The following is a 25,952-nucleotide window of genomic DNA, read 5'->3' as shown; positions in this document are numbered from 1 at the left end:
GGAATAACTTTAAGGACTGGGGATGGTGCACTCCCCACCGCCATGTTTTCCCTGCTACTGCTCTCTTTAAAAATGGTCCAGTGGGGCAGCAGGATACCTCACTGCTGCCCCGTTGCCTCCTTGAACCGGAAGTGACTGGAAGTACCCAGCATGTGTGTGCATGTTGGGTATGTGTGTAAGCTGGCATGATGCACACACGTGCATCAGGTACTTCTGCTCACTTCCGGTCCAAGGAAGCAATGGGGCAGCAGTGAGGTACACTGCCACCCCATGGACCATTTTTAAAGAGAGTGCCAGCAGGGGGAACTCGGGGGGGGGTGCATCCTCTCCAGCCTCTCCAGTCCTTAAAGTTATCCCCCGCCTTCGAACCAGCAGGACCACCAGTCTTTCGAACCTGTTCGGAGGCCCTTTTATGAAGTTGGAGCCACAGATCGTGAGAGGTGGAGCCAATTGTGGGCAGCAGTAAAAGTGGAGACAGGATTAGGCAGGTGCCTTAGCAATAAGTGGCAAAGTGCAGATTTGTAGCTAATGAGTGGGATCAAAATACAAACACACCCCCCCACAAGCACACAAATCTCAATTGCTCATCAGCAGAGATACCGAGAAATATGGAAAACATCAGTTGCTTTATAGTGCATAACAGGAATACAGTAGTGTGCAGATTTGTATCTAACACAGTTGGAAACAAATGCAATGAATATTTATATACTGTTTTTCAACAAAAGTTCCCAAAGCAGTAATAGAAAATAATAGAAAAAAACCACAGGTTTTTCAGTGATGCTTGTTGCAGCTATAAACGGTCTCCTGTACACCATGGGAAGCAAAGGTGCATGGAGATGCCCTCTCCCTACCCCATGCCTGCAAAACAGCCAAGTACCACTTTCTGCCTACCTTGGGAATGCACCACTTAGCCTGGGTCCATCCTAGCAAACAACAAATGTTTTTGCAAGCATCTTAGCAAGTAACAAGGTCCTTAATCCTTGCCCAATGAACCTGAACTGCCAGTGGACATATTAATGTTACATATACTGGTCTCCATCCAGAGAAAAATTGGGTTAGCTCTCTGTATAGTAAATGGATTTTTAAAATTATTCCCCTCCAACATAATCCATTCCTTCTCTACATACACTACACCCACATGGAAAGCTACTTCTGCAAATATTTTAAAAGCAGTTTGAACTCAGAAATCCATGCATATACCCTAAAAGAACTTTCTGGCTTCTTATGCCAGGTTCTGTTCTAATTAGTTCGGTCTTAGTTTGCTGTTACTTCCAATGTTTTATGACATGCCATTTTCAAAATGGGCCATAATGCTTTGTATTCAGATCAGAGCAGAGAGAAAGGGAGAGAAAGCAGAGGTTGTATTCCTCCCCTCTGAACACATGCAAACAAAGAAGCCAGCAAAAGATCATCCAGCCAGCCAGCCTACCTGCTGTCTAACCAAAATGGTGACTATATATCTCTATCTCTATCTCTATCTCTATCATCTCTATCTCTATCTCTATCTCTATAATATTTTTATACCGTGTGTGTGTGTGTGTGTGTGTGTGTGTGTGTGTGTGTGTGTGTGTGTGATTGGCTTCTTCTGAGTAGTGTTTTATAACTGCTTCCCTCACATACACAAAATCCAATCTTAGGTAGATTTAACTAAAGTTTTATTCAGCAACAACTCCATTTTCTTCTTCCCTTTCCCTCCCTTTCCTTCTTGACTCTTCTCCCACACTCTACAGGATCCTGCTTGGGAAAAATGTCCAAACAAATAAACTGCAAAAGCTTACTGAATAGAATTTGAGAAGTAGCTAAAAGAAAAAAGGCTTCCCCTCCCTCTGGGCAGTCTGATTGGCTGCCTGAGGAGTCAATCAGCATGATATCTTCTGATTAGTGCTCAGGCATTTTAAGCTCTATCTGGTTCTGAAAATAAAGGCAAGCCTTGTAATTAGCTCATGCCTCATTAATATTCAGATTTGAGCAACTCTGTGTGTTTCTATTGGTGTTTACAGAATTCTGGCATTGTTGCCCACCGTACGTACACACTGGGACCAGGCTGCAGACAGGGAAGAGGCACAGACAGGGAGACAGGGACATAACTGCAGAAAATAGAGGAGATAAAATGACTGGCAAATATTTTTCAGGTATTTTCAGGTGGGCACTGCCCGCTCTGCCCTCATAGGAACATAGGAAGCTGCCATATACTGAGTTAGACCACTGGTCTATCTAGCTCAGTATTGTCTACACAGTCTGTCAGTGGCTTCTCCAAGGTTGCAGGCAAGAATCTCTCTTAGCCCTATCTTGGAGATGCCAGGGAGGGCACTTGGAACCTAGATGCTCTTCCCAGAGAAGGTCCCGTCCCCTGAGGGGAATATCTTACAGTGCTCACACATCTAGTCTCCCATTCATATGCAACCAGGTCAGACCCTGCTTAACTAAGGGGACAAGTCATGCTTCCTATCACAAGACCAGCTCTCCTGTAAGAGCCACCACTCCCTGGTTGTGAGAAGCCACAGGATCGCTCCCAATCCCACCGCTTCCCCACTGAGTAGCCCTGATTTAAAACCCAGGGTAAAAGTGAGGTAGGGGGACAAGTATGCACCTCCACCCTTCCTTCCTGCTCATGTGTGCCATGCTCCGGGCAGCTGCTCCCGGGCTGCTGGCAGCCATCTTCATCATAGAGCCTGGTGGAAAGAGCAGTCAGTCAACAAGGAGTTTGCCCAATGCACCATGATACTTGCATTGTGCATTATGGGGTACCTGATGCCCTAGCTTCCTTCTCCTCTCGATCATCGCTTGTCTTGCTACTGAAGCACTCATCTGGGCGCACGAGTCAGGCTGTGGTCATCTGCGGGAAGGCAGGTGGGCTCCTTCTCCCCCCCCCATTCCACCCCTTTGTGGATTGTGAACAACCTTCATGTCTCTTTTTGTGTGTTTTCACTAAATAAGTTCACTGTAGCCCAATCAAGCTCAGAATACAGTCCGTCTAATTTTTTTCATCTGTGTGCAGAATGAATTTTGTTCTGGGCAGCAGTATCAAGGAAGTGTGCGTGCACATGTATTCAGAGTGGACCTTCCTGATTCAACCTGATCAGGATCTAAAATTAACTGAGTAAACATCAAAAACCATGTGAGCGCGTGGACATGCACATGCCTTAGAGGGAACACTGGCAGTGTCCTTAAATTCTTTAAGCTGTTACTTCAAAATATTGCTCTCTGCCAACAGTAAATTAGGGATGTGCAAACAGGTTCAACTCCAAACCTGTTCGAGGTCAAACTGATTCAGTTTGACCATTTAGGGTTGTACCAAACCCACCCACCCCGACCGTTCGGCGGGGTTCACGATTCTTTTTTAGATTTTTTTTTAACCTTTAGCCCCTTCAGGGGTTTCCTCTAGGCTGCAGTGTGTGTGGGGGGGGGTGTCCGTGAAGGTCATCACTGCTGTGGCCAGTTTGGCCGCTTTATCCAGCCCCATCGAGCCTCAGTATGGTGGCATGACTGCCATTTTGCCCACGGCATGGTTCAAGGCCTCTCATAAAAATTGCCACCACATATGTGCAAATGGCCTCTGTGAGGTCCTGGGCCATGCTGGGCCTTGCAGAGGCCATTTGCACATGCGCGGCAGCGGGCAACATGGCCGCTGTTTTGGAGGCCCAAATGGGCCGAATAAAGCAGCTGAACGGGTCGGGGGTGATGATCGAGGCCAGTGCCAGGAGGGGGAAATCCCCCCCAGACCGAACCAAACTGGGGGGGGGGTGTTTCAAAGGGGTGCCAGACCAAACTGGTCTGGTCAGGTTCAGGTTCAGACTCGAACCGAACCAGGCCAGCCAGTTCTGTGCACATCCCTACAATAAATCTCTGAAAAGTTCTGCTATATGCACACACACCTCACAGCCTTGGTTTTGGCCTCCTCACGGAGGGCAGATGCCTTGTCAAGCTTTTGACTCAATGTTTTCTCCCTTTCTTACTGTCTACTGCCTTCTCTTTGAAAGAGGGGTGAGGGTATCCCATTCAGTCTTCGATATTCAGACCTTGCTGGGCGACTAGCTGTGGGTCTTGCCAACCTCAGGCAGGTGAAAAGTTCACCATAGGGACTATGATCCTGTCGTCTTGGGCTGTTTAGCCCTCAAACGTAATATAGATACAGGGGTTCTCTCTGGGCTACCTCCAAATTAGCGTGTCCAGTCCTAACTCTGCCATTGATCTTGTAGTCTGTGTCTCCATCTTCCATCAGTAAATTGGGCGTAATCCTACAGTGCTGTGGTGTTGAGGATAAATGCAGGAACACTTGACTGGGAGCTCTTGGAGGAAATAGTGGGGAATTAGAAATAAAGCCAAAATGAAATGTTTGCAAACATTCACAATCTGTTGCCTTTTCAAATCTCAAAAGTCAGATTTTGATAGTGATTTGGATTTAAATACAAATATTTACATACCACTTTTCAACAAAAGTTTACATAGCAGTTTACATAGATATAAATAAAATGGCTCCTTGTTTCCAAAGGACTCACAAACTAAATACGATAGACACCAGCAACAGCCCCTGGATGGATGCTGTGCTGGGGATGGATAGGACCAGTTGCTGTCCCCCTGCTCAATAAGGAGTATTACCACTTTTAAAAGGTGCCTCTTTGCTCACTTAGCAGGGGAATGAATCTTGCTCCAAATTTTATTGCCAATTGTGTGTGAGAGAGTGTGTGTGTATGTGTGTATGCGTGAGAGAGAGAAATACTAGAGTTGCTGCATGCCAGTTGTCTGTCAGTGTCAAATACTAAATACTGTGTGAAAGATAGTGGGCGAGTTCTCATGATCTTTTTGCCACCAAAGTAAGGAGGAAGAGGGAGGAGGAGGCCTAGACTTGGAAAAGAATATCTCTCTATATAATTCTCTTAGATGTACCCGTCACTAATCCCATGCATGGCAGCTCTCACAAGAGTTCCCGACAATTGATCAATTGATTATAATTGATTGATTGAGAGTTTGCGAGCGAGGGGAGGAGGAGAGGAAAGCAACGGTGGTGGGGAACATAAGGTCAATGAACAGGCCAGTGAATGGGCAGGCAGACGGGTAGGCAGGGACAGAAAGCGGTCGTGGCAGCGGGAAGAGAGAATGTGAAAGCAGTGGCAGTGGGTGAGAGAAAGCAGTGGCAGTGGGGGATGGGAGAGAAAGTGGCGGTGGACAGGGGAAAGAAATCAGTGGGCGGCCGGAAAAAGTGGCTGGCCACACGGCCAGCCAGAGAGAAAAAACATTGGTGGGGGGAAGAATAGGGGGAGGGGGGAGAACGAGGGGCCAAGAATGAGGGAGGGGTGCTGAGAAAGAGGGAGAGGCTGAGAAAGAGGGAGAGCTAGAGACACAGATGCTCTATGCCTGGGCCAGCTAGTTAAGTATATTTTAGAATTCACCTCCCAAAACTATTCTGCATATGAAGAAAAGAATTGTCAAAAGAATAAAACTACATCAGTAAATTCTCAACCACATACATTCTCAAAGATAGCCAACATTCAATAGTTCTGTGAAAAGTTGAGTCTGTTGTCTTTTACTTATTAAGCTGATTATTACCAGCTTAGTAACATGTCTCTCAGCAGGGGAGGTAGAGTCATGCCTCCTTTGAAAAAAGACATTTAAAAAAACACATGGTAGTAAGAATTTTTTGTATTTATTAATTTGATTTCTGATTAATCTGTGCATGGGATTGTCACAAGGTCACCCGGTTAGCTTAGTGGTTGAGAAGGAGAATTGGACATGGGTTCTTTTCTCACTGCTCTGAAACATTTTGTTATTTCCCTGTGGGTCCCTACATGTGGCTGGATCCTAGTGCCCATTGCCATATTGTCGATTACAACAGGGCATGATGGGAGCCAAACTTGAGAACCCCTGTTGTCTGGAATGTAAATCCTGCCATTTCTCCCTGCAGCTCCCTGGAGTATCAACACACACGCACACACACACACACACACACACACACACACACACACACACACAGGCTATTCTGATGATCAGGCAAAATCGGGCTAGGAGAGCCTAGCCCAATTTCACCTGACTGTGTGAGCCACCGGGCTCGCAGGCAATGGTTAACCCGCTTAACTAGCGAGTGCTCCACAAACCCAGTTTTCAAAATCACAAGTAGCCACGGCATGACTCCATGCAGTGTCTACTCATGAGTAGACCACCAGTTGGGAGGCTTAAAAGCAGCCTCCCGGCTCGGGGGTCTCGCCAGTATGCCCTGCGTACTCACACAGGGCATACTAGAACTTCTGGGGGACATGCGGCCCCCGATTCTCCCAGTCCCCACCGGCTCCATCATGGACCATGGCAGTCATGTGGGTGGCTGCTGCGGCTGCCCAGAGCAGACTGTCTGCTCGTCTGCAAGGAAACCCCTTAGAGGCTCTTCTCACCAATCTTGAGAAGAGCCTCAAACATTTTCAAGGATTTCAAAAGCAGACTATAGCAAAGCTTCACCTCCAGCCTCTCACCTCACCTCAAGCCTCCTGCCTTGCTTTGGCTCTAGGCTCCTCTTCTGTTTAACAGAAGTGGTTAAATAAATGTTTTTTTAAGAAAAACCAAAGAAAACTTGTGATCATCTCCAGTAGTAGTAGTAGCAGCAACAGCAGCAACAATAATAGTTAACATAGTTAAAACTTGACAGTATTTCTTTAGACCAGTGATTCCTAAGACTACTCCTATCACCCCCCAGCTAAAATTTATTGTTTCTGGGGATGTTTAGAGTTCAGCAACATCAGGAGGAACCCTGGTTGGGAATCACTGGTTTAGAGGTTTATTTCATAGCAGCCATGCAGGGACCTAATCCATTCTGAGGCCATAGTGCTGAGGATGATGGTGTTTAAGCCTTTACTTATATACTATTTCCCCACCAAAACTCCCCCTGCAGGTGCTACAGGCCACCAAACCTTCCACTGCAGTAAATCAGTGACACCTTCAATTCCCTAGTTAAAGCAAGTGTGGTTGAGAAATCATCTGAGGAAATTCTCTGTAGTTCCCTGCTTCGGAGAAACTCTGAAATACTATTTGAATTCCAGTTTCTCTGTGGGAAGAAGAAACCTGACATATTCTTCAAGTGCCTTTGAATGTCCAATTTTGAATTTCCATTCCGAACCTAAACTGGAATTCGGGAGGAATGGAAGGCAGAGAAAAGTGAACCAGTGAACCCATAAAGGCATGGAATGGTTCAAATCAACTTAAAGTAAAGTTGTGTCATCAAGTTGGTGTTGACTCCTGGCAACCACAGAGCCCTGTGGTTGTCCTTGGTAGAATACAGGAGGGGTTTACCATTGCCTCTTCCCACGCAGGATGAGATGATGCCTTTCAGCATAATCCTAAATCGCTGCTGCCCAATATGGGTGTTTCCCATAGTCTGAGAAACATACCAGCGGGGATTCAAACCAGCAACCTCTTGCTCCCTAGGCAAGTTACTTCCCCACTGCACCATCCACTTACTCTACCCCATTCCTTGCCTCCGTCTACCCACTTTCTCACCTAATGGGTAATGCCTTTTGCCCCCTGCCCTTCTCTCTGCCCCTTGACTTTATTGCATATGAATTCAATTAATTAATGTCACAATTTGATTCCAACATGCAAATCTAAATTGTGCCAGTAGAGACAATCTGAATTGGATTTGAGTTGCTTTAATTTCCTTTGTATATATCCAAAGAGTGGTCTGAATAGGTAGAATATTTTTCACACTTAGGGGAAAAAACTCTGGATAATGCAAAGTCAAAGAGGAACTAGGCAAGACAAAGTCATTTCAGAGACAATAAAGGATATTCATAGCCTGGCAATGGGTAGTTGAAACTATTATTATAGCTGGAAATCAAAGAAATGAAATATATCATTTTTTAAACCATTGATTTTCTATCCAGCTGCTGTAACATTGCCAGGTTCTTTGAAATGTGCTATTCCACAACTTAAATGTAATATATTATATTGTATTATTCAACTGGAATTTTGTATCCCTTTGATATGATTCTTTTGCAAATGCTTGAAGTCTACATCATTGTAATGGTAGTTTTATCCTATATTTTACAAAGATACTTCAAATAATATGCTTTAAAAAAATTTCTTCTCCCCATGAAGGTTCTCCAATCTCCATATTTCTGCTCAAGGGTACACACATAGGAGGAGGATTTATAACCATTTGAGGTGCAAATGCAAACCTATTGTGCTAGCTAGTACTACTTGTGTTCCAGACTAATGTTGAGATCGTGGAAACATTTTGCACTTGCACAGCAAATCAAGTAGCCTGTGGCATGCCTCATAGATTTTGCAGGAAACCTTTGCACAAAAGTACGATTCCAAGCTTCCCTATGATTTTGAAAATTTTGAGAGGATTTTGAGGAGAGGAGAGCTGGTCTTGTGGTAGCAAGCATGACTTGTGCCCTTAGCTAAGCAGGGTTTGCCCTGGTTGCATATGAATGAGAGACTAGAAGTGTGAGCACTGGAAGATATTCCCCTCAGGGGATGGAGCTGCTGTTGGAAGAGCAAACGGTTTCAGGTTCCCTCCCTGGCATCTCCAAGATAGGGCTGAGAGAGATTCCTGCCTGCAACCTTGGAGAAGCCGCTGCCAGTCTCAGCTCCCTATGTTCTTATCTATCTATCTATCTATCTATCTATCTATCTATCTATCTATCTATCTATCTATCTAGGAGAGGAGAGCTGGTCTTGTGGCTACAAGCATGACGTCCCCTTAGCTAAGCAAGGTCCACCCTGGTTGCATATGAATGGGAGACTAGATGTGTGAGCACTGCAAGATTTTCCCCTCAAGGGATGGAGCTGCTCTGGGAAGAGCAGAAGGTTCCAAGTTCCCTCCCTGGAGTCTCCAAAATAAGGCTGAGAGAGATTCCTGCCTGCAAGCTTGGAGAAACCATTGCAATCTGTGAAGACAATACTGAGCTAGACAGACAAATGGTCTGACTCAGTATATGGCAGCTTCCTATGTTCCTATGTACAGCTGTGTGACTTTCTTGCACCCACACAACTTTTCAATGATGAAACATGGGGTCCTGAAACAGAGATATTCTTCCTGGGGCTGTAACCTCCCTCTGGCCTATCACAGAGGGCAGAACTACACACCTCCAGTTCAGCTTTCCTCAGGCAACTGTCTATTGGAGCACAGTAGAGTTAGTTCTAGCTAAGAGAGGGAAAGTGAGCTTTAATCTAAGGACCACTTTCTCCATGTAATGAACTGACCTGTACTGTAAAACCTTCCTTTGAATCCCTGCTCCTGCCTCCTCCACTGTCTGCTGCCTCCTTTGAATCTCTGCTCCAGGCTCCTCCACTGTCTCCAGGCTCCTCCACTGTCTCCAGGTTCCTCCACTGTCTCCAGGCTCCTCCACAGTCTGATGGACTTGGAGCATGATCTTTTCAATTGTGGCACCAAAGCTGCAGAACTCCCTCCCAGAAGAGGCTTGTTCTGCTCCCTCATTTTGGTCTTCAGGGAGCTGCTGAAAGTGACTCTCTTCCCAGGAACATCTGAGACATGCTAATTGTGCACTTGGGGAATTGATCATCTGTTTCTTTACTGCTCATCCGATATTTTTATTTCCCCATCCTGTCAGTAGTTGATTAATATGTTCTATTATCAATAGGAACAATGATAAATAAATTCATTAAAGAAATGAAGGAGAAGATGTATAAGTACCATTAGAACCAAAACTGTAAACATTTTCAAAAGCATCTATCAGGAAGACAAAAAAAGTTTCTAAATATGGTCTTCGACAATTTTTCTTTCAATCTAGGAGTCAGCCCCAAAATTTGAGCCAGACAGTGGACACTTGGCAAAATTACCGGTTTTAGTTGGGCATTTCTTTGTCCCCTTTACAAGTAGCATTCTTAGAAGAGAAACAGGGTTGCCTGGGAAAAATTAAGATTGTATTAAATAACTTGACCTCTGAATATCATAGTCTAGGCACTAAAGTTAAATTTCTAGGCCTCATGGCTCCCTGGTGCCTGGGATTTATCAAGCCCTCTTCTAAGAATTAAATTATGATTTGAGCCTATGCAGAAATGTTGAAATTTCATTGAAATTGAAATATCAATAGGAAGATATGAGACAAGTTCGAGAAAAATAAAGGGGAAATTTGAAATGGGAAGTAGGGGATGGTGGTACGTTCTTATGTGTTAGATGTTGAAGATGTCAGAAGAGTACCAAGCCATAATGGATGTGGTTTGGTGGGGGGGGGGGGGGGCGCGTGCGATATTTTCATCATTTGTTGCTTTCTATGGTTTGGAAAAAAATATTGTTCTAACTCAGGGCTGCACAACCTGGAACATCATCCCTGAGCATTGGTCATTGTGGCTGGGGATGATGGGAGTTGTAGTCCAAAACCAGCTGGAGGACTGAAGCTCTGCAGCCCTGTGATTTATATCACAGGGCTGATTTATATCAGAGAGCCAGCGTGGTGCTGATTTATACCAGAGAGCCAGCGTGGTGTAGTGGTTAGAGTTCCGGACTAGGACCAGGGAGACCCGAGTTCAAATCCCCATTCAGCCATAATACTAGCTGGGTGACTCTGGGCCAGTCACTTCTCTCTCAGCCTAACCTTCTTCACAGGGTTGTTGCGAAAGAGAAATTCAAGTATGTAGTGCACCACTCTGGGCTCCTTGGAGGAAGAGCGGGATATAAATGTAATACATAAATAAATAAAATAAATAAGTGTGTGTGTGTGTGTGTGTGTGTGTAGGTAGCATACACATTCCTACATATTATATGCTGATATTATGCTGATAGTCTGCCATTGACCCTCAGGCCTTACAATGAAGAATACTGTTTTAGGGAATGGGTCTGTAGCTCAGTGGTGGACCATCAGCTTTGCACGCAAAAGGTCCCGTGTTCAATCCTTTGCATCTCCACATAGGGCTGGGAAAGACTCCTGCCTGAAACCTTGAGCACAACTGCCAGTCAGTGGGCCAATGGCCTGGATCAGTATAAGGCAGATTCCTATGTTTCTAGTCATTAAATATGTTGAGTGGGTACAGGAAATGGGTAGAGGTCATGGGCATCCACCAGAATTTTTCTTGGGGTGAGATGAATTACACACACACGTACACACACTACAAATATATACACATTAAAATATCCATGAAATATGTAAACATGAATATGACCATGAATCCAAAGTTGGAGGGGGGGGGAGGGGGGGAAGGTCACTGTCTCCCTTGCTGCCCCTGCAGATGCCTATGGTCGAGTTATCCAACAGCAGGAGACCTGCAGGTGTCTGATGGTGGTCGAGGTTTGCAGGGAAAATTCTCTAGGGAAATAAGGGACGAGAGAAGTGGTGGGACCAGACTGTAGGGAGGGTCCTTCCTTAGCAGATCAATGCTTCAAAGGCCCCAAACGTTCATTAAGTATCCTTTTCTTTTTCATTAGGTACTTATGTCACCAAAGTGACGGCGACTGATGCGGATGATCCTGTTTATGGAAACAGCGCCAAGCTAGTCTACAGCATCTTAGAAGGGCAGCCTTACTTTTCAGTTGAACCACATACAGGTGGGTGCTTCTGACTGCCAATTTCCCCCAGGTTGTGGGCTGTGAGAGGAATGCCACGTCTCTCTTGAATGCTGCTTCACTCACTGCGTTTAAATATAATGCTTAGGTAGGGGGCTGTCAACATAAGTCAATCTGTAGAGTGTCAGCATTGGACTCATTTCCCACTGCTACACAGAGTGGCCTGACAAAGTACAGAGATACAAAGAGAGAAGTCTGTTTACTAATGTTGTTGAGGCAACTAAGACCAAGATAGCAGGAAAGACCGAGTCAAAAGACCGCTGTTATCAGTAGGAATATTTTGATCTTTCTCAAGCCTTTCTTCTAGTCTTCAGAACAGAAGCAAACCTTTTTCATAATCTTGATGAGTGTTCTGAGTATCAGGAAGTTATTAAGCCTTGATTTTAGTCCTTGGGTAAAGGAAACATTGTTTTCTGTGAGATTTTGAACATTAACTATATTACACATAAACATTACTTGTTTGAGATAACACACACTCACTCATAAACACCTATCCCTATGTTAATCTTTCTCTCTCTTTCACACAGACACACACAGACACACACAAACACTCCTATCCTAAATTAATCTCTCTCTCACACACACATACACACACACACACACACACACACACACACACACCTACCCCTAAATTAATCTCTCTCTCTCTACACACACCTACCCCTAAATTAATCTCTCTCTCTCTCTCTCTCTCTCTCTCTCTCTCTCTCTCTCTCTCTCACACACACACACACACACACACACACACACACACACACACACGTATGCATTTGTATTGGGGAGGAGCAAATTTTGTATAAATGGCACCTCTATTTAAAAGGTAGCTGCAAAGTATCCTTTGCCTGACAGCTTGGAGAACTGCTGCCAGCCTGCGAACTGCTGAACAGAATGGACCAATGGTCTGACTCATTACAAGGCAACTTCATACAAACTTGTCTTTAACCACTTTCCTGGTTGCCATGGGTGACTGGAATTCATGTCTGGGCAAATGACATTGGAGAAATTTTAACGTGCCCCCTCCCCGCCCAAGCTTCTGTGAGCAGCAGCGGCTTCAGCAGTGCTTGAAGCACTGATAACATTCCTGGGAGCCTTTTTATTTTGGTCCAGAATGCAGCATGAAATGATCTTGGGTACAGTTTGCATTCCAGAACTATTAGTAGTTTCAGGAGCAGAATTTTCATTGGAAATGTAGAGCAGTGGGGGAAAGGGTTAAGTATGTGTCTATCTATCTATCTATCTATCTATCTATCTATCTATCTATCTATCTATCTAAACACACACACACAGGACCAAACTGCACATTTTAAACTTATACTTAAAATGTCATGTTTTGGGGTTTTTTTTGGTTTTTTGTTACCAACAATTTATTAAAAATACAATTCCATTTTTTATCTTGAATGGTAAAATAATGTACAAGAAAACAATGTCTATTTCCTAAATAGATTTGTAGTTTGGGCTTGAGTGTGATCAGATACACTGCAGAAGATAGGCTTCCCAATTATGTGTACATAGTATTTGAACATGCACATAGGCTTTGTTGAGAACTTCAGATGAATCCTTGTAGGTCAATGTATGGAGTTGACCTGTGTGTGTAAGCGAGAGAGTGGGGGAGGGAGAGGGGGGAGGGAGAGAGGGAGGGAGAGAATTCCAGAGAATTCCAGAATTTGTTTTAATTACTAAAACTCTACATTAATTCTCCAGGCTAAGTATGTTTCTTTCATGTCTGTGCAATTTGTTGCAAATAGCATTTCAATTTTGAATGTTCTGCTCTTGGAATTGATTACCTCAAAGTTTGAGATGTTTTCCAGACTCTTCTGATCAATGAGGTTTTGCTTATTGTCCTATTAAAAGCTTTGAATAGAACATTATAAAGCAAAGTACTGAAGTGGAAAAATGTTGACCTTTCCAAATGAGAACAGGGACTTTTTTGAGAGAGAGACTGTTATCAGTTTCTACAAATAACTTATTAATTGCTTTCCCTTGGGGCACTGAGGAATCACGTAATTCTGCCAGAAGTATTGTTGTATGAAAAATATCGAGAAACCTCACTTGAATATGGTGCCACATAACTGTTTGTTGTATGTATGCTACTTGCATATGCCTGACTGACTGACTTGCATGTGCTTGGAAGTCTCAAATTGCAATCTTATGAATTTGACAACACCAACCTGAAAAGCACAATCTGAAATTAAATTTTAGACTACCCCCACAAAAAAATCCCACATTTTGTGTCCAAGAAAACAAAATTCAAAATCTAAAGAGCAAATCGCAATCAAAACTTAATTTTGTAGACTGTGGATCTGATCAGTCATACAGTCTGTGGATCTGAATACAGTCATTTGCGTTATAAATAAGTGGATCTGAACATTGCAAAATGAATTTGTGCAGATGGAAACAAAAGTGTTAACCCATAAGATCAAAGAGGCAGCAAAGAAACCAAATGATATAATCATGATGCACGTGTATGCTTTGCTTCCAAACACTGTGCTTGAAACTGTTTGTTCAAAAGGAGTTAAATATTTGGTTTTAGTATGTAATCTATTTTGTAGATAAGTTGCTGTATTACAAATATTTACGATGCTTTCAACCAAACAATTTCAACCAAAGTTCTCAAAATGATTTACATATACATGAATGAATGAATGAATAAAATGATGCCTCCAAAGGGCTCACAATCTAAATAAGAAACACAAGATAGACACTAGCAACAGCCACTGGAAGGATGCTGTGCTGGGGATGGATAGCAATAGTCTTAATGGCTCCCCCCAGTACCTCTTCTCCTGTCCTGAGTCAAGTAGCATGCTTCTGCACATTTCAAATACGGTCCTATTTTTTCCTCTGTGCTACTCTATCTGGTTCTAGAGTGTAGGGAATGGCTCTTTTTTGCTTAATTCCCTGCTCTTTTAAATACTACCCTCAATGTCATTTCCGCAATATTCACCACCATTGTCAGTATGCAAAGTCTTAGGTTTCTTCCCAAATCTGTTAATGACTCTGCTCACAAACATCACTATGGATTAACTCCAAGAACTCACTTGACTGAATTTCCATGTTTGAAGAGTATTTTTGTTTGTTTGTTAGATTTTTATACCATCTTTCATTAAAACAATATCAAGGTGGTTTACAAAAAAATCAAAACTATAAAACTATAACCAGTTACAGAATAAAAATATTAAATTGGAATATAAAATCACAAATCTAAAACAAAATGAGACCATAAAATACAGAGCAGCAACAACAAAACACACTCATATAAAAGTCTGGGTAAAAAGCCAAGATCTTACTTCTAAAAACTGTGATGGAGACCAAGGAGGAAATGGATCCCAGGAGAGCATTCCAATATCTGGGGGCAATAACTGAGAAGGTCCTGTCCCGCATACATGGCAGCTGAGACACCTTGCTTGTCAGCACACAGTGCAGAGCCCCTGACCTTGTCGTGGACAGAAACCCTTGGGAGCAGGTGGTATCTCAGATATCTGGGGTCCAAACTGTTAAGGGCTTTAAAGTTCAAAACCAGCACCTTGAATTGGACCCAGAAACAAACTGACAGCCAATGTAGCTCTTTCAATGTAAAGGAAGAAAACTGGGGTCCACAGAATAGGAGAGGGAAGAAAATGCAAGACCCGTGAACAAAAAAAACAAAGATGAAAAATGTATGAAAAATAAATAATGAAAGAATGAATAACCAGCTCTCAACACATGTAAAAATAATCAAACACATCTGTATGTCACATATGAAAATACATGTAAAAATACATATAATACATATACAAATACAATAACAAAATACCAAGTAGAATTACGGGATAAAAGGGAGGAAATGAGAAACCAGTATATACAGGTGTCCACACACAGTCCAAGATGTCTTCAAAATGAGAAATTGAAGAATACATACAGTACAAGTAAGGAGTCTTCAAATCCAAAGAGAGGAAACGATGTACTCAGTGAGATGTAAAAATGCATGTAGATCAAATCATAAATACTCCATGTGAAGAAAGCAAGCAACCTGCTCTCTAATGGCTAATAATAACTGGTGGTGAAAGACAAGGTACAACAGGGAAAATCACGACAGCCACCCCAAGATATGGAGTTGTTTCACCAGGAGCTTCATCAGGGGCTGGTTCCCATTAGAACAAGACAAAAGTAGAACAGCATTTCTTATACAGTCATATGTCTCCAAGCATGTTAAAGCCTCAGGGTTCACCTAGCTAGGGTGAACCCTGAGGCTTTAACATGCTTGGAGACATTTGATTGTATAAGAAATGCTGTTTTACAGAGCAGGTTGCTTGCTTTCTTCGCATGAAGGATTTTTGATTTGATCTACATGCATCTACATGTATGTACTCTTCAATTTCTCTTTTTGAAGACATCTCGGACTGTGTGTGGACAGCTGCATATACTGGTTTCTCATTTCCTCATTGTATCCCATAATTCTACTTGGTATTTTGTTATTGTATTTTTATATGTATTTTTACATGTATTTTCATGTGTCATACACATGTGTTTGATTATTTTTACATGTGTTGAGAGCTGGTTATTATTCATTCTTTCATTATTTATTTTTCATTCATTTTTCACCTTTGTTTTTTTTTGTTCATGGTTCTTGCATTTTCTTCTCGCTCTTTCAGTGTAGCCAAAGGTGTAAATAGATCCCAGCAGGCAGTTCCGGATAAAATCCTAGCTGCAGCATTTTGCACTAGTTGTAATTTCTGAATTTTCTACGAGGGCAGTTCCACGTAGAGTGCATCACAGTAATCCAGCCCGGTAATCCCACCATGATATGAATAAGGCATGGGTAACTGTGGCCAGATCTGCCACAGTTTTTATTATATTTCTAATAGCACTTGCTTTAACACTCAATGCCTCAATGTCTTCAAACTCACATTACTTTATTTTTATCGCTCTTACCAACTGCTCTTTTTCCAACTTGAAGAGTCAACCTTTACTTCGATGCCCCATCCTACGATGCCAGAAGGTTATGCAGTCCTTGTGTGCACAGTCACTTGCTACATTTCCCAGCTCTCTTCCACAATCAACTTCATACCCTGGACTTCAATGGCTTGGGTCCAGGGTATGTAAGAGATTGCCTTCTTTGTCATTAACCCTGTTGCCTATTAAGATAATCTGGAGAGTCCAGTTACAGTTGCCGCTGGTGGCAGCTCAAGACTAGGCCTTCTCTGTGGCTGCCCCAGGGCTTTGGAATATGCTCCCTATTGAAATAAGAGCATTCTCTTCTCTGTTTCTTTTCAGGAGGACTCTCAGATGTACCTGTTATCTCAGGCTTTTAAAGGGAAATTTTAAAATCCTTCCATGTGTTTTTAAATGAAAATTTCAAAATCATTTCATGTGACCTTGATTTGTTTGTTTTATGAGCTTTAACTTATACTGTTTTTATATTTGCTGTATTTTTTAATCTGTACACCACCTAGAGATGTATATATCAGGTAAAGTGTGCCATTGAGTCGGTTTCGACTCCTGGTGACCACAGAGCCCTGTGGTTGTCTTTGGTAGAATACAGGAGGGGTTTACCATTTCCATCTCCTTCACAGTATGAGGATGACACCGACTTGACTGCACTTAATCAATCAATCAATACAAAGATAGATAGATAGATAGATAGACAGATAGACAGATAGATCCAGTGACCATTGCTGGTGTCTATCTTATGCTTGCGGACAGGTAACAATCTTATTTATCTATTATTTCTCTGTGTAAACCGCCCTGAGCCAGTTTTGGAAGGGCAGTATAGAAATCGAATGAATGAATAAAAGATAGATAGATAGATAGATAGATAGATAGATAGATAGATAGATAGAGCTAATTGTGTTTTAACATACCTCTACCTTAACATAGTTCTCCTTCTTTAAGCACACAACAATTACTTCTAAAAATAACTCTGCAGCCCCTTTTGGTTGCTCTTTTCACACACAGTAAACTATTCTGCAAACATGGCACATAATAGGCACCTCGGATGCTTACTTCATTTATTTTACCTGCTCCAACATTACATTTTATAAGAACTATGCCTTTTCCTTTGGCAGAAATTGACTGACCACTGGCTGACCAATTCATAGCAATGTCTGAGGAATCCTGTAGGTTGTTACAGAAATGTGAAGTTTTTACTCTGGTTTGTATTAATTCTGCAAATAATTTCTCTTGCAGTAATACCTTTCTGTTATTCACAACTTTTTCCTTTACTTTCATATTTATATGCAGAAGTTTGTTTATTTTAAAAAATCCACCTTTCTGACCTTGATCCTTATCTTTCTTCCTCTACTGGAAATTATTTTTTTGTTCTCTGTTAGGACATGTACTTTTAAAATGTGAAGTACTTCCGCACACAAAATATTGCCTGCCATTAGTAAGTTTATGAGCATAATTTTGGACTATTTCTTCCCTTTCTGTTTGTTCTCTCAGATCAAACTCCAACAAACATTCTTGTTCAAAACTTACATTCTCCTTTATTTGCAGGAAGTTAATAATAGTTCCATAATCATAGGCAAAGTATTTAGCAAGAGCCCAGTTTTGGCTGGTTCAGGTAATCTTGTTCTTCTAATTCTTTCAACACAAAAGAGCCTACAGTATGTGCTCCTGAAATCTTTCTCCTTTGAATCTTTTGTTGCACAACTTTAGCATGAGAGAGACTTGACTGGTCATAGTTTTCTGCTGAAAAAACTCTTTCAATCTCTCTCACATTTCTCTTGCAGTTTTCTTATGTTCTATATGATATATCAATTTTTCACTTACAGTTTAGGAGATATGTCCCATGGCCTGCATGTCTGAAGCATTCCCATGCCTTCCACTCTTTAGTGGTCTCTGTTCTCTCAGTACAAAAGACAGTCCAAGAGTATATAGTCACATCTTTACTTTAAATGACCAACTTCTATAGTTTGTATCACTCAGCATCTCTTCAGCCATATGCATCTTTGAAGATCCGTAAGTAGCTATTTCTTGTTCATAAACTCTTGTTGCCTGTTTTATTATTTTCAGTGCTCTGGACCCATAACCCCGTGTAGAGAAGTGTAACAGAATGGAAACTGAGGCTTGTTAAGTTTATTGAACAAAGTTACTGAGTTTTATTACTTAACTATTAACAAATTATAAACAACAGTTTCAGCCTAACAACAGTTAGGATGAAAGATCATCCTACCAGAAAAACAAGTTGTTCTAGTAAGAACTAATCTGCCTACTTTCCTTTCATTATCCCGACAACATTCACACATCCACCATCTTTGATCAGGGTGGATGACATCATTACAGACTACACCACTGAGGTGTCCCTATGTGTCACTCACTACAACTGTACTAAATATGGTTCAAATCGGTGAGCACACAATTTAGCTCACTACACCTCAAATGTTTATGTGTCTCCCATCTTGAATTGAGGTGGATGACATCATCACAGACTATGCCACTGAGGTGTCTCTATGTGTCCCTACAGCTGCAGCAAATTTTGTTTAAATTGGTTAGGCAGTTCACAAGTTAGCTGACTTGTGCCAGTAATATTTACACATCTGCCATCTTGAATTGGGGTGGATGACATCATCACAAACTATGCAGCTGAGGTGTCTCTGTGTGACACTCACTACAACTGTACCTAATTTAGTTGAAATTGGTTAGACAGTCCACAAGTTAGCCCACATGCCTCAAACATTCACATTTACACCATTTTGGATTGGGGTGGATGGCATCATCACAAACTGCACCATTGGGGCATCCCTATGTGTCCCTACGGCTGTAACAAATTTGGTTCAAATCAGTTAAGTGGTTCACAAGTTAGCCCACTTGTGCCTCAAATTTTTGTGTCCTTCATCTTGAATTGGGTGGATGACATCATGTGTCCCTACAAGTGTACCCTATTTGGTTCATATTGGTCAAGGTGTTACAAAGTGGATGGGGGGGGGCACACACATGGACACACGGACACATGGACACACGGAATTTGGGGTGAGCTCATAAGCCAACTGGGACGTTTGTTAAAAAGAACCATAAAGTGCAACTAACAAGTAAGAGATTTGGATTAATGCTGCTGACACCAGACAAGAACTGAGTCACTGATTTCTGAACCAGTTGAAGTTTCAAAGAGTTTTAAAGGTATGTCACATCTGATTACACCTCATAAGACAGCCCTGCTGGATGAGGCCCAAGGCCTAACTAGTCTAGTATCCTGTTTCACACAGTGGCCCACCAGATGACTCCCAGAAGTTCACAGACAAGAGATGAGGGCATGCCCTTTCTCTCCCTGTTTCTCCCCTGCAACTGGTATTGAGGGGCATCATGCCTCTCAGCCAGGAGGTGGCCTATAGCCCTCAGACTAGTAGCCATTGATAGATCCATCCTCCATGAATTTGTCCAATTTGCTTCCGATCAAACTACCAGATTAGTTATTCATTTCCACCCATATTGCAAACAAAACAGCAGTGTACATCCCCATGTGTATGTGTTGTTGCATACACATATATATTTGAATCAGACCCCCCTAACGTATAATCAGAAGAATCCTACTTTAAAACCCTCAGACGTCGATGATGTAAACAAATCATCTCTGCGAGAAGATTTAGTGGCTAGAATTCAATCTGCCTGTAGCTATGGCACCATATAAAATATATCCACGCAGGTTGCAGTGGGTTACTCAATAAGCCACCTGCTTTAGAGGACAAGCACTTTTAAAAACAGCCTGATGAAAGAAATATGTCACAGGATTTCTTGATAATCTGACCATTTGCAAAGAGTCGGTGCGATGATATCTCATATGGATCATAGACACTTTTATGGGGTTTTTCCATGCAGTTGTTGAAAAGCCGGGAGTCATAGATCAAATGTCGCTACAGTTTCCAGCAGTTTGTGGCATTGCAAATTAAACTTTCTAGAGGCTGCCATGCATAAAACATGTAAATGATATAGGATTCTTGGTGCATCGCTGGGAGCTTGGCAGTTTTGCAGTTTGAATAGTATTGCTGTTTACAAGAGCAGGTAGAATGGTGGGGGCCCACCTATCCTTGACATCAAGGATCGAACATCTGGGCTTGAGAAGCTCCTCCAGTGCTGTGGATTCAAATGCTGTCAGCTTTTCCTTCATCAAACTCAGATTCTGAAGACAGGAATATTTGATGTAAAAGGATGCTAACTTCACTGCTGTAGCTAGAGTGACGATAGGCAGCGGAGGGAAGTGATTGTATGGAAGAGGAAAGTACTTGGCAAATTATTTATTTATTTATATATTTATTTATTTATTTATTTGATTATTATAGCACCCTTCCAAAGTCGCTCAGGGCGGTTTACAATTAAAAAAAAACCATTAAAACCAATAACCGTTAAAACAAAAATATAAACAATATAAAACATCAATTAGCAATTAAAACATCATTAAAAACAATTAAACAACCGGGACAGTTAAAAAATCCCTGCAAACCAGGTTATAGCATTAAAACAATTAAAACTAATTAAAAACCCTGGAAGCCCAGGCCAAACAGATAGGTTTTAAGGGCTCTCCTGAAGGTCAATAAAGAATTCAAATTGTGGATTTCTGCCGGGAGTGCATTCCACAGCCCAGGAGCAGCTAAAGAGAAGGCCTGCCTCTGAGTTGCCACGAAATAATGACAAGAATTCCTTCTACACAACGATTAAAGGTGTAGATAGCCCTTCCCACCTTTGGAAATGGCTATCTGAAACTCAGTTGTAAAAAAAGGTGAGTTAAGGTTACTGATGTGAAATGGCTGTCTGTAGATCAGAGAAAACAGCTTGGCTTGGCTTTCAGGACTTCTAACCACAATTAAAATTCCTAAGGAACGTAATGGTGAACTGGTAATGGTAAGCCATGCATATATGGGAATCGTGCCATGATAAGTTAGGTCATTACTCTCACTTCCTTACTAGCCTGTGCCAGCTGGATTTCCTAGGTAAAATGACAGTGAAAAGGGGGAATAGTGTGAACTGAAAACCAATATAGATTCAAAGGGTCACTTACGAATGGTGGGGAGAGGACTATATACAGAATGGAGTAAGTAAAAACAATATAGGGAAACAATAAGGGTGTCAATATCACTAAAGGATGTTTTATCTGTAAAACATACAACATGTGTTAGCTGTGTTTACAAGTAATCCCATGTAAGTTGATAAACACCACCATCAAAAGTATAAACTGCACATGCACATGTAAAAAAAACAAAAAACCCAAACTACCTGTTTTTATATCATGAGAACATAGAAAATTGCCATATACTGAGTCAGACCATTGGTCCATATAGCTCAGTATTGTCTACACAGACTGGCAGCAGCCTCTCCAAGGTTGCAGGCAGGAGTCTCTCTCAGCCCTATCTTGGAGATGCCAGGGAGGGAACTTGCAGCCTAGTTGCTCTTCCCAGAGCAACCCCATCCCCTAACGGAAATATGTATGTACAAGTGAATTTTAGCCCGTTGAAAAACGGGCGCTAGTAATGCTTTCAGCCCCGCTGCCGAACCCCCCTCCCAGCTGCCCGATCCCACCATTTGTACAGGAAAGAGGAGCTCGCCAGCAGAGCTCCTCTTTCTGCAAAGGCTCTTCTCAAACTGGCGCTTTGAGCGGAAAGGGCGTCCTTTCCGCTCAAAGCGCCAGTTTGAGAAGAGCCTTTGCAGAAAGAGGAGCTCTGCTAGCGAGCTCCTCTTTCCTGTACAAATGGTGGGATCGGGCAGCTGGGAGGGCGGTTCGGCGGCGGCATTTTTCAGGGCCAATTTGGCCCTTAGTAATTTGGCGGGGGGACGGGAATGGTGGGATCGGGCCCCAAGGTTTCCCCCCCCCCGCCCGGCTTTACTGGCGGCGCCAGGCCTCGGCGGCGGCTCTGCCACCACCTCGGCCAGCTTCCCCGCCGCCTCTTCCCCCGGCGCCTCTCTCCTTTATTTGCGGCGGCCGCTTCTGGCCCCGCCGCCGCCTCACCCGCACTCCCGCCGCCAGTTGCCCCGTCGCGGCCACTGCCACCTCTGGCCGTGGCCACGGCTGCGCCGCTGCCTCTCCCACACTCTCCTCCTGGCGTAGGCGGCGGCCACTTCTCCTTCTCCCGGCCCCAACATGGCCGCCGGGTCCTGCCGTTCGTGTCTCCCTTGCCCTGTTCTGGGCATGCCCAGAACAGGCCAGGCACGAACGCACGCTTGGTGTCCGTCCACGGACGGACACCAAGCGTTTTATTAGAGAGGATGTATGTATGTATCCATTCATTCATTCAACTTCTATACCGCCCTTCCAAAAATGGCTCAGGGCGGTTTACACAGAGAAATAATAAATGAATAAGATGGATCCCTGTCCCCAAAGGGCTCACAATCTAAAAAGAAACATAAGTCAGACATCAGTAACAGTCACTGGAGGTACTGTGCTGGGGGTGGATAGGGCCCGTTACTCTCCCCCTGCTAGATAAAGAGAATCACCATGTCAAAAGGTGCCTCTTTGCCAAGTTAGCAGGGGTCTACACAGAATATCTTACAATGCTCACACATGTAGTCTCCCATTCAAATGCAAACCAGGGCAGACCCTGCTTAGCAAAGGGGACAATTCAGCATAGATATATGGACTCTATTGAAGGCCGTTCATGAACTCATACAGAAAAGCAATACTCCTGTCTAACACATATCCAACCAGTCCTTCAAGTGTGACAGTTTCCTCCACAAATGCAAATGATATTCTGGATCATTATTTTTTTTTCCTGCTAGACAGGAAATATTGGCTTTGTCTACTCTTTATAGCTCCAGTGAGGGATGGGTCACTTAGCTGATGAAGGATGGTTTTAGTTCTACCACAGACCCTTTACTTTATTTCCCCCCATAAAGGATACACACAACTCAGAGAAAACACAGAGAAGCCATTCACACGATTGCAGAAAATCGGGCTGGTCTCCTCTAGCCTGATTTTCTTCTATTGTGAGAACCACCGGGCTCGGCTGCGAGCCCGGTGGTTCTTGAGCGGCTAATCCGCTCAAGTAGCCCACTCCTTAGCCCGGGTTTGCGGAGTGCATGCTCCGCAAACCCGGGCTATCGGATCGTGAGTAGCCGCAGCGCAGCTCCATGCTGCGGCCACTCACGAGGAGGGGAGGGGAGGAGGCCACTCCCAGAGGGGAGGCGAAAAGCCGGCTCCGAGGGTCTCGCCAGTATGCCCTACGCATTCGTACAGGGCATGCTGGAGCTTGCGGGGGCCAATTGGCCCCCTCTCCCCCCAGCCCCCGCCGGCTCTGTCATGGAGCCAGCAATCATGTGGGAGCCCGATCCGGCCACCCAGGGCTCCCTCCCCACTCACCCCACGAAACCGGGTCTCACTGATAGTGAGACCCGGCTCAGAGTTGGGGCTAAACATATACCGTTTCCTTAGTGATCCTCTTTCATGCACAGCCTCCACCTAAGTTCAGTAATATCTTGGAGTGTGATAGAAACTGACATTTTGAGAGAGAAACCTTCTAAAAGGGAGCAATAGCGGAATGAATAATCCTTAACCTTCATTAAGTATTTTGAATCTATATTCATTTCTGTCTTTGTGGGGTATTTTGTAATACATACATCTCCATTGTTGCTGCAGTCTACATCCCACACAGTGGCAGTAGTTTTAACTGGAACAAACAGTAACATTAGCTGTTGGAAAGCATATTTATGATGTTTTGAACTCAAGGCAACAACATTTTTGGAGAAAAATGAAACTGTGCTCATCTGATTCAAACCTTCAAATAATCTTCTAAATCTTCTCTAAGTAATGGTTTCTCCAACAGAGAGAAACCAACCCAACTTTAGTAGGGAAGCCACCATTCCTAGGCTTTTATACCAAAGACAATTTTTGGTCGTAATACAGGTGGACCTCGATATTTGCGGGGGTTCTGTGGATATGGAATCCACAAATATCAGATCATTAATACCTGTAGGATTGCGGGGCTTAGGTTCCAAAGTAGCCAAAAATGCCCCCCAAATGTCCAAAATTTGGCCGAAAATGTCCAAAATTTGGATGATCTTCATGGGGGAACATCTTATCTTGTTCTGCTGCTCCCCCCTGAGTTGTGATGTGCCCCTCAAATGGTGGAGTGAATAATCTCCAATAAGATCGGAGTTGAAAATTGGCAAAAATTGCAGGGTTCTTTGCGTTTTTTATGGGAGCCATTTTGTGGCTCTGATCCCTAAAATGCCAGCTGGAAATGATCGTGGTCATTTCTGGCCACCCTGACCCATGGATATCCAACGGCAGTGTGTTCTCCCCACTTTTTTCACATATGCCAAGGTCGGGGGTCATTTTCCCGACCGCGGATACGCAAAACTGCAGATAACGAATGCACAAGTAAAGAGGTTTTCCTGTATAATTATCCTGATGTGCTCTACACAGGCAGATCACACTGTTTTCTAGTTTCCTAAGGTTCCAGGGCCTTTAGGCAAGGAGCACAACACTGACTCTGACGCTAAGTGCTTGCAGCTGGGGTGGGTTGTGTTGATGTGTAGATCATGGAGCCTGTTGTTGATTTGATGAGGGACATCCATCAGCTTTCTTTTTAATTGCCCATCCATCAGCTGTTCTCCAACCTCAATGAGAAACAGGAGCTGTCTTATTTGAAGAGGCCTGTGTTTCCAAGTTGGATTGTGACCCAACCAAAGACTAAGGCTAATTAGCCCAATCATTAAAACAGGCTTGAGTGACTAGAAGGTCTCCCAATAGGAAAAACCCATTCTTACCTGGGATACAAAGTCACCCAAGGCACTTTTATATCTCTAGACACCAAACCATTTAGGGCAGGGCTCTGGTGGGGCAAAATCAACTGTAACTCGATGTGCAGGAGCCAAAGCAAACTTCTAGGGCCTTGGTTATTAAATTACTAATTAATTGAATTAAAATTCAGGGTGCCTTTAGGGAGTCTACCTGTTGGTTGAGAGATAAAAAATGAATTAAATTGATTTAAATTCATAATTAACTTTAAATTTAATTCCACTGCCCGTGGTGGAAGGCCAACCCTCAGCTCTCCCCCTCCCCTCAGCTCCCCCTTCACATGAAAATGGGTTGGGTGGTGAAGGCTACCTATGGGTGTGTGGGAGGCAGTGATCCTAGTAACAGAGAATCCTAGATGTTGTTGACTCCAACTCCCAGCATCCCCAGCCAAAGGCCATTATAGATGGAGAAGCTGGGAGTTGTAGTCATCAACATCTGGGATTCCCTGTTGCTGCTGCTCCTGACCCCTGCCTAGATACACACCGATTGCTGACATGCAGTGGAGAAGGTCACTGCCAATACTCACTTCCCAGGTCTGATTGAAGCAAGATGAGCCTGGGAGCCCTGGCAGATGGGTGGGTGAGCAGGAGCAAGGAGGCACACTACTGTGGGACTGGGGGCACCACCGCTGAACAACTAGTTTGTGCAACAACAAGCAGCACAAAGTGTTCAGCTGGGGTACAGAGTTACCCCAATACCCCTGGAGAGTTTATCTCATTTGCACTCGGAGCCAGGCCTTCCAAC

General features: G+C 43.3%; 1 protein-coding gene across 10 annotated transcripts in view; it reads left to right on the top strand.

Moving 5' to 3' along the window:
• Window positions 1–25,952, top strand: part of LOC128334349 (cadherin-8) — a 374,299-nt gene that overhangs the window by 148,400 nt on the left and 199,947 nt on the right. For all 10 annotated transcript variants that reach the window (XR_008311263.1, XR_008311262.1, XM_053271066.1 and 7 more), the window contains one exon: window positions 11,372–11,491. Coding sequence is in view for 7 of the 10 variants with exons in the window: in XM_053271066.1 (XP_053127041.1) it covers window positions 11,372–11,491 (120 nt within the window). In the remaining 3 variants the exon portion in view is untranslated. The remainder of the gene's footprint in view (window positions 1–11,371; window positions 11,492–25,952) is intronic.

Source organism: Hemicordylus capensis, chromosome 9 (assembly GCF_027244095.1).
Source record: "Hemicordylus capensis ecotype Gifberg chromosome 9, rHemCap1.1.pri, whole genome shotgun sequence".
NCBI lineage: Eukaryota > Metazoa > Chordata > Lepidosauria > Squamata > Cordylidae > Hemicordylus > Hemicordylus capensis.
The sequence above is the reverse complement of the archived record's forward strand: the minus strand, read 5'-3'. Positions and strand labels throughout refer to the sequence as shown.